The 9391-nt window shown below is 43.3% G+C and overlaps 1 protein-coding gene across 2 annotated transcripts in view; it reads left to right on the top strand.

The window, feature by feature from the left end:
• Positions 1-6502, top strand: part of LOC311367360 (torsin-1A-like) — a 6700-nt gene extending 198 nt beyond the window's left edge. The window contains exons 1-5 of one of the 2 annotated variants that reach the window (XM_084486186.1): positions 1-126; positions 950-1215; positions 1315-1490; positions 1845-1972; positions 5041-6502. The exon at positions 1-126 is cut by the window's left edge and continues 198 nt beyond it. In XM_084486186.1, coding sequence (XP_084342312.1) covers positions 1-126; positions 950-1215; positions 1315-1490; positions 1845-1972; positions 5041-5285 — 941 coding nt within the window. In that variant the 3' untranslated portion in view covers positions 5286-6502. Of the gene's footprint in view, positions 127-334; positions 701-949; positions 1216-1314; positions 1491-1844; positions 1973-5040 lie in introns of those variants that run through there. The other variant, XM_084486187.1, reaches the window with a different exon arrangement.
• The last annotated feature ends 2889 nt before the right edge of the window (positions 6503-9391 follow it).

Raw genomic sequence — 9391 nt, 5'->3', positions numbered from 1 at the left:
TCATCAGCACGGGCATCGCCGTCGGCATGGCAGCCGCGCTCACCGGCTTCCTCGCCAGCTACCCCAACATCTTCTACTATTTCCACGAATGCTGTCGAGCGGAATGGGTTTCCTTCAACAAGACGGGTGAGGTTTAAACCCCCCCGATGAGACGCTCCTCTGAGCCTCCCTGGTAACTGTTGCCAAGTTACTGTAACTAAGTACATGTACTGCTGTCCAGGGTGGCCGGTGGTAGCTGGACGCTCGGTTCAACGGGGTGTCGGCGGAGGATAATGTGTTAAATGAACAGACTCGAGGCAGGGAACGGTAAACCGAAAGCGGTGCCGCGTTGGCTGAAAGTTATCGTCGGTCCACGACGGATGACGTCTGAGGTCGCGGACGGATGACGCGGAGACGAAGAAGGGAAAGTGGTCGATGCGAGCGGCGGGGCGATGCGCGGTGGTTTTACGCTTCCTCTTTCGCGTGTTTTTATTGATATGATTTTATTAGCCCATTAATGTACGTCGTTAAGAGAGAGTGACGATGGGGACGACGTGCAGAGCCTTGCTCGTGTGTTTCTTAGCGGCGCACCTCGCCGTGAGCGCCTTCGAGCCGATCACAACAACGCTGGCTGTCGGTGTCACCGCCGCGCTGGGCCGGACCATATACAATTACTTCCATGAGAGTTGCGATCCGAAATGGGTCCAGTTGAATGCAACAGGTGAGAACCGTGCAGGTTACTGTTTGCGGTACCCTAGTGCCGAGTCAACAGCGGTATTTTTGTCGAGGAATAACATGTAGAGTTCGGCCCAGTGGGACGAGCACGAGTGCATGCATGCCGACCAAGCCGATCTAACCTTGCATAGTGTATGGTTAGAAACGGCCATACATTTAGAAATGCTTTAATGATGTGCAACCCGAGACGTTGTGTGGATCAGGCGCAATTCTAAAACTTTGCTTTCAAATTCAGGTTTGCAGGCAGACCTGAAAAGTCAACTGTTCGGTCAGCATATAGCTTCTCGCATCATTCTGAAAGCTGTGACTGGATTCATAAACAATAACAACCCGAAGAAGCCTCTGGTCCTCTCTCTCCATGGGTGGACTGGCACGGGGAAGAATTTCGTCAGCCAGCTTATTGCAGATAACATCTACAAGAAGGGGTTGGACAGCAGCTTTGTCCACATCTTTACCTCTGAACTCCATTTCCCGCATGCAAGCCAAGTTGAGACGTATAAGGTACTCTGAGATTGAAGTTTATTTAAATACGACCTGCTAGTAGCAGTTGACTGGTGCATGTTGTCCATTCTCTAATAGCGGCCTCCCATTCCTCCACAGTCTCAGTTACAGCATTGGATCAGAGGAAATGTCACCAACTGTGCCCATTCCATGTTCATCTTTGACGAGATGGACAAGATGCATCCTGGACTGATTGACAGCATAAAGCCATTTATGGACTACTATGAAAAGCTGGATGGTGTGTCATATCGGAAAGCCATCTTCATCTTCCTCAGGTGACTACAGTTTTTATTTCAAGTTATACTCCAAATAATATATACAACAAAGATGGATGAACTTAATGAAAACTGTTTGAAAAGCCTCAGTTTCAACTGATGCTGTTCAGTGTTTCCCCTACCATTGAACAGGGCCCCTTGAACAAAATAACAATAACAAATAAATATAACGCAGGGTTATCTTGACGTCATGCGAGGCATCAAGTGAGTGCCCTAGTTACAGAGTCCCTTTAAATGACTGTGGCGCGAGTGTGCGCCAGTGTATGAAAGAGAGGAAGACATTTATCAAGCTGGACAATGGATCTAGGTTCCAGCACATGGGAGTTGACGTTACATTTCTGATATTCCTGATAGTAATGCTGGAGGAGAGAAGATCACGGAGACCACCTTGAATTTCTGGAAAACGGGAAAAGACAGAGAGGAACTTCAGCTGAAGGACGTAGAGATGTCCCTCTCTCTGGCTGTGTTCAACAACAAGAATAGTGAGTATGATGTCATTCCCCGAGGAGACTGGCTGGGCCGAATAAATTACGGTGTTTCATGTAGGTGCTTGCAGACGCTCTCAGAAGAGCAACCACATCGTCAAACAAAGTCCTGCCACTCTCCTAGCTTCATTATAACTTCCATTAGTATGCTTTTGAGAGCTATCAAGAGCATTTTGTGTGAACGTGCCTTTAAAGTGCTCTACCAAGACATTCCAACAAGAGAAGAGACATTTGTTAGGTTTCCAAGAAGAAAAATGTCTATTCAAAGTGTGCATCTTTCACTGCCGCTAAACGTAGAAGGTGGAGACTACTGCTCCACAATCAGGTTTTCACAAGAACTGTACAAAGTGAATAAATCTGTTATTTTTGTAACGCAAAACAACAATATCAGGTCAGTGGGTTTGGGATCCACTCATCAGTCTGAGTTTGACCTGGTTACTGCAGAGCTTCAATACAGCATAAAGGTTTCTCACCACACACACAAGTTCCAAAGTAGCATTGGCCTACATCCAGCGATCACAAAGCAAATAGGTGGTTTGAACATGGTGCAAACATTGTGTGAAGTTCTGAATAAATATCACAGCGGGACTATTGGTATTTCCCCAGTGATAAAATATAGTAGGGGACGGATTGCCATAAAATAAAAATCATCACTACCTGTTCTATTCATGTTTACCAAATATCCAACACATTTTTAGCAGATGGAGCTTTTTGGACTAGTTTGAACATTGAAATGGCTGCTAAATACGTTCATTATTGAAACCATTAACGCACACTGAACGGCAGCTGTCCATGTGCTATCGGAATATAATTTATTTTTGGAATATCCAGAACTAACGAATGATGGACCATTCTGATGATGGCTGCCATTACCTAACTGAAGCGTTGACATCAAGCGCTTTTGGACGTCTACCGGCGTACATCAGGGCTCCAGACTAACTTTTTGCATTGGTTGCACTGGTGCGCCTAACTTTTCTTTTTAGGTGCACCAGCACAAAATTTAGTTGCACCCAAAAATGTAGGGGTTTCAAGTGCTTCACCTAGCCGGAATTGAACATTTCTTCCAAATAAAACATTTCCAAATAAAAGGGCTTGTGCTTAAAGGGTTATTCACCTATAAAACAACATTGTGCTCCAACACTATATATCATATATTTATAGGTTATTTTGCTGCAATTGAATATACTAACTCCAAATTAAAAAGTAAATCTCTTTACTGATACACTTCCGGTGATTTGACGCGTCAAAAATGCACAACTACAAGTTCTGAATGGGGGCGGGTCACAATGAATGGGGCCGAGATGATTGACAGTACAGGTGATGGTGCTCTTTGGTTGACAGCGGGAGAGGAGATGGAAGACGGAGCCTCGCTGTCCTATATGTTTCTAAACATATAGGTTACAGATTAATAAAGGCCTGCATGAGACTCGTGGTCCTACCAACAAAAGTAAAAAATATAAACCCGGTGTGCAATGATCATGTTTTAAATTTAAAAATGTGCTTATTAATGATAACACAAAACATTAAAATAGCTACTTGACCCCACGACACGCACAAACGTGCAACATGCAATAAACGGCAGGCGTGTTAAACAACCCAATAAATCCAACCTACCTTGTAAGCTTGTTCAATAATAAGAGAGGGAGAGGAGATAGACTGATCCGCACTGTCCTTTAGGACAGCTGGGTTGTTTATCACGCCTGCCGTTTATTGCGTGTTTAAGTTTGTGCGTGTCATGGGGTCCAGACTCTCAGTAGTAGGTCTGGTTGGAACAGTAGGCTGTTTTTTAAGTTAGTTTCAACTTCACTTCATTTTCCCTCGTCTTTTGACGCATTTATTTTCTTTCTCCGTTTAAGTTACTCTAGCACTCAGGTCGCTTGCAATTTTTAAACACACACAAGCAGTGAACAAGACCACAGCCAATCAGAGGCAAAGAGCCGACCGAGCTCTTTCTCTTATTGGTTTAGACCACGATATGATCCTACCACGAGTGTGAGTTCGGTCACAGGAGAACACATAGAGATGATGCAAAGGAAATTTATGTTTTCACCTGGGCAGCGTCAGGTGCACCAGTGCGACCTAGAAAAATTATTAGTCGCACCCTTAAATATTTTGGTCGCATGTGCAACCAAATTAGTCGCACTCTGGAGCCCTGCACATATATATTTTATCACTTGGATATTCAGATTAAATGTAACCTAGCCTTTTACACACAGTCCCAAATATTCATATTCTGTAAATCACAGCAAACGGGATGAAATGAAAGAGATGACAGACAATTGGCAATACTGTAAACAAAACATCTAAATGAATGAATGATCGAATTAATGCATTTTTATTGGTCGTTACCAAAGGGTAGGGCCAGAAGCTTCAGCTTATATCAAGCCGCCCCTTCTCACATTTTTAAGAGTAACAAACAAATGTCATCCATACAGTGTGTTTGCATATACATGCATACACTTACCTACATAAATACATACATACATACACGCCTACACATACGCAAGATATAGAGAATTGTGCAGTGTTGTGAAAAATGTGTGGTTTGGTATGGGAATCTGAGTCTAAAGCAGAAAATGTGCTTGGAGTTCAGCAGAATTGGGTTTGCAGTTGGTACATGAGTTTCAGGTTGTGCACATTGTGTCTGATGTTCCAATTAATGTGTTTAAACAATTGTGGAAAAACTGTAAATTGAAACGATTTTGTATGACATTGTGACCCCAAGAATCAAAGTTGAATCATGAGATACCGAAAGATCCAACCCCCTGGGAGAAACCACTTGAAGTGGGAGAAAGACATGCATTAAGACGGGTCAGGAGTTGAGTTGACCCTTTTAGACATTAAACAAACAACGATCCCTAGCATCGCAATGCAGACTCCTCTGACCAGCTCATTCAAATGACCTTTGCATGTTTCAAGGGCGAGTCCCCTTAACCTTAAAGTCAAAACGGTGGGGTGATGGCCCCCCAAGCCTCTATTCCAGATTGAAGTATTTTGCGAAAGGCTTTTTTCCCCCATGTCCACTGATGCTTTAAATGACTAACACTTAACATGACTTTGTGCAGGTGGACTGTGGCATACCAGTTTGATAGAGAAGAACTTGGTGGACTTCTTTGTCCCCTTCCTGCCCCTGGAGTACCGGCACGTTGTCCAGTGTGCCATGGCAGAGATGGAAGCCAGGGGCCTACCGCCAAACCCTGACTTGGCCAACCAAGTGGCCAGCGAGTTAACCTACTTCCCCAAGGCCGACCGAATCTTCTCTGTCAAGGGCTGCAAGACGATAGAGAGCAAGCTGGACTACTATCTATAATTAAATCCTCTTGGTGATCGATGGTGTATTGACTGTGCTTGGTAATTCTCGCGGGTTCTCTTCAAGGATCAAATGACTTGGTCTTCTGTAGAGGAGGGGATTCCAGTGGAGGGCCAGGGTGGTCTCTAAAGAATGAACTTGATGCTCGCTGATCACCAAACACTGGAGAATATGAAGAGATTCAGGTGGGCTCTTTCCTACATGCCTTCATATGTGAAATCAAGAGATGGTCTGATGTTTTATCGTACTTTTCATCAGAACTGCTGTACATTAAGGGAAAACAGTAATTGAGACCTTTTGCAATTGGACAAGAGGATAAATGACTTGGAAAGTATGTTCCAGGAAGCCACCAATTGTAGAAATGTTTGCCATCACGCCTTAACTGGATGACTGTTTTTTACACCCATGAAAATAGATTTGATTTTCAAATCATTTCATGTTTTTTTCATTTAAGCCACAGAAAGAATTATCTACACTATCGAATGGAACAGTCTTCTGTGCTAACTGCAATTGAACATTTTTATGTTGTAATTGTAGAAAAAATATTATGGGGTTTGTTGCATCATGTCTACGGTTTCTAAAATGCACCACCACAGTCAGTGTACACGTTGTTGTACACTAGAATAATATCCAACACATTTTTTTATACCAACATCTTGCACCATTGGGTATCGTTCAATAGATTATTTACAGTGACCTTGTGATGGCAAGTCTTGTGTTTCATAAACTTGGGGGTGATTTTATGATTAATTGTATAGAACTATAGTTATATTGCAAAGTATAATTTATGTTTGATTCCAATACATGATCTGGTGGGTGTCAAAAGAGCTCTACCTCTAATAACCAAATAGACCTTTATCTTCAGATGTCACTCTAGAATAATTAAGTGTAGTTCAATGATGACTTAAAAAAAAGATTAGTTTCTTATAACTCATGTATAAGACCTTCAGTTTCAAACAATAAATTGTCTTTTTCAACTGAACGCGACTGTATTTACTGTGCCTTATTGTAGCTCTGTAATAACCTCCTTCAGTGCGTGAGGGCCAGGATTCAGGGCTGTGGCAGTTGCTGGTGGGTTTCCACACAAAAAGGGAGATTAGTGTCGGTTACCACTAGGCCTAAAGCAGGCATGAGCAATTCAATATATTGAATTTAATTCATTGTTTTAAGATAATTCTGAAACAATATGGATACAAATCAGGTATTTCCAACTGAGACTTTTAGGATACACACAACATGCCTTTTACACAAATAAATGGCAATTGTCCCAATTGTTGATTGTAGTTTTCATTGGCTTTTTTAAAATGTATTATTGTATAAGAGCATCTTGGCCTAGCCTGGATACCATCCTGATTTCCTCGGACATGTGATAATTAGTCTTAATTATTAAACACAAACGTGTGTGTGTGTGTGTTGCAGCCTGCGTGACCTGCTAGGTTAATTGCTGTCTGATGGTCTTCTTGATGGCACACTTCCAGCCAGTGCATGGCTGCAGAACCAGCAGGTGCCCAAAGCTCCAGTATATTAATATCCATCTCAAAGTCAGCTACTCTGTGTGTGTGAGTATCATCTTCATTGTTGTTTTTTATGGTCTCTTCCTCTTAACAGCCCGGTTGGAATACAGGCTTACATAATAAGTGTACAGTATATATAAGTTAATATCGGAGTGCAGATAAAACAAATGAAAACTCCCACCCCCAGGAGCTAATCAGTGATATTACATATATTAAACATAGGCCTATCTGGAGAAAACCAAATACACACTGGCTGACTTTTTTTATATAGTGTGAAAATGCAGAGTACTACTGAGTACTGAGTAGTACCTTTACACCTTTTACACCAGTCTGAGGTAAACACTAACGGGAATGTTTTGTCACGCTGAAACAAATGGGACAATTTTATTAAAAACTGTTAAATCTATCACAATTACATTACAAAACGAAGTCACAGTCAATTTAGGCCTACTTGCCTACTTACCTGTTTGGACAACATGATTAACTTCTTTCACCCAAAAACGTTCATCATGCTCACAATACCTACATGATCAAAATACAGGTTCACCAAGCTGTTCTGTTTTGTACATCTCTGTATGATGTCTTCACCCTGTACTGTTCATTATTGGGCTTTCTTTGATTTCACCTGCCAAGGGATTACAAATGTGAACCTTTAAAAAAAAAAAAAAAAAAAAAAGTTTTGAATGAGACTATCGGGTAACTGAGTGAAGAAACCCCGTACACGGCAGTGTGTCTCTCTCTTTCTCTTTACAGAGCAGTAGCTAAACAACCAACACCTAAATGCTGAATCAATCGAAATAAATCAATCTCTAAATAGCGTTTAGACGTTGGTGTGTTCTGCTAAATGGCGGTGCCTGCAGCCCCGACCCCCATGGGGATGTTCCAGGCCTGGTAGACGACGTTGGTATGTTCTCATCCATCCAGACCTCGGCCACTCGCAGGGCGTTGCGGCGCGTGTGGAACACGATGTCATGTGGCCGATGTATGGCTTTTTCCACGCAGGAGAAGTGAAACACCCTTAAGCAAGGCAGCACCTCCATGCTACCCCCCACATCCACACCTGCAACGGTAAGATATAAGGTTGTTGGTCTTTTGTATGTGTGCTAAATGTTAGGCTATATGTTGTTGAAGAGTCGATCTGGTGAACCACCAGATCCACTCTCGCCGCACTTGGCATTGGCCCTATCCTGGTTCACATCTTACCTGTCGAATCGCACCTATCAGGTAACATGGAATGGCTCCTTGTCCAAACCTTGCACACTTGACACTGGTGTCCCTCAAGGCTCTGTACTGGGGCCCCTTCTGTTCTCCCTCTATACCAGATCTCTAGGCTCTGTAATTACATCACACGGGACTTACTGGTCACTGTCGAGAACATCACTGTATCTCTGTCTCCAACTGCCAGAAACCTTGGTGTGGTACTAGACAACCAGTTATGTTGCACCGCCAACATCACCGCAGTGGCCCGATCCTGCAGATTTGCACTTTACAACATCCGCAGGATACGGCCCTTCCTCACAAGGGAAGCAGCTCAGCTTCTAGTCCAAGCGCTGGTCATCTCCCGCCTGGACTACTGCAACTCACTCCCGGCTGGACTCCCGGTCTCTGCTATTAAACCTTTGCAGCGTATCCAGAACGCGGCAGCATGCCTCATGTTCAACCTACCTAAATTCTCCCATGTGACTCCCCTCTTCCGCCAGCTCCACTGGCTCCCTGTAGTGGCCCGCGTCAGATTCAAGATGATGGTACTGGCATACAAAGCAGTCGATGGAACTGCCCCTGCCTACCTCCAAGCCTTGGTCAAACCACACACCCCAGCTCGATCCCTCCACTCAACTACCTTAGCTGGACGTCTGGTACCGCCATCACTAAGAGCAACCAAAGGTTCATCAGCTAAATCACAACTCTTCTCTATCTTGGGACCACAGTGGTGGAACGAGCTCCCTGCTGATGTCAGGACCGCAGAGTCACTCACCAGCTTCCGCAAACGACTCAAAACCCACCTGTTCAGAGTTCACCTAGACTCTACATAGCCATTCAGTCCCTTATTTGTCTGTTGCACTATTGTTTGTTGTACATCCTGGCACTTAATGCAGGTTGTATTCATTCATTGTACTTAATTGTGTAGCATGTACTTAACTGTATTGTGCATGCATGTTGTGTAGCATGTACTTAATTGTGTAGCATCTGCAGTAGCTAGCTATCACTGCTGTATACGGGGAATGGGGTTAGCCTGGCGATTGTTAGTACTTGCACTTGGTTCTATGAACATCTTTACTGTACCGACGGTGATATATTGTTTCACTTCTTATGACAAATGTACTTATTGTAAGTCTTGTAAATCTTGTTTATGAGAGGAATAGCAGCTAAATACTTCAATAAAAAATAATTATAGTAATGAAAAACAATTTTGATCCTTTGTGGTATGGTCGTATCGGGCTAGGTATGACTCGGAGAGTGGTAAATGTTCAACACGTGGATTATTCTAACAAAGACACAGGGAACGAGCTTGGGTTCTGGAGGTGGTCCAAGGAGCATCTGCCCAGCATATGTAAACAAACGTATGGCCTCAGAGCCATAATGGCCGCCTCT

This window comes from Micromesistius poutassou (genome assembly GCF_964030765.1).
Source record: "Micromesistius poutassou genome assembly, chromosome: 22".
Classification (NCBI taxonomy): domain Eukaryota; kingdom Metazoa; phylum Chordata; class Actinopteri; order Gadiformes; family Gadidae; genus Micromesistius; species Micromesistius poutassou.
This window is presented reverse-complemented; position numbering and strand designations above follow the sequence as displayed.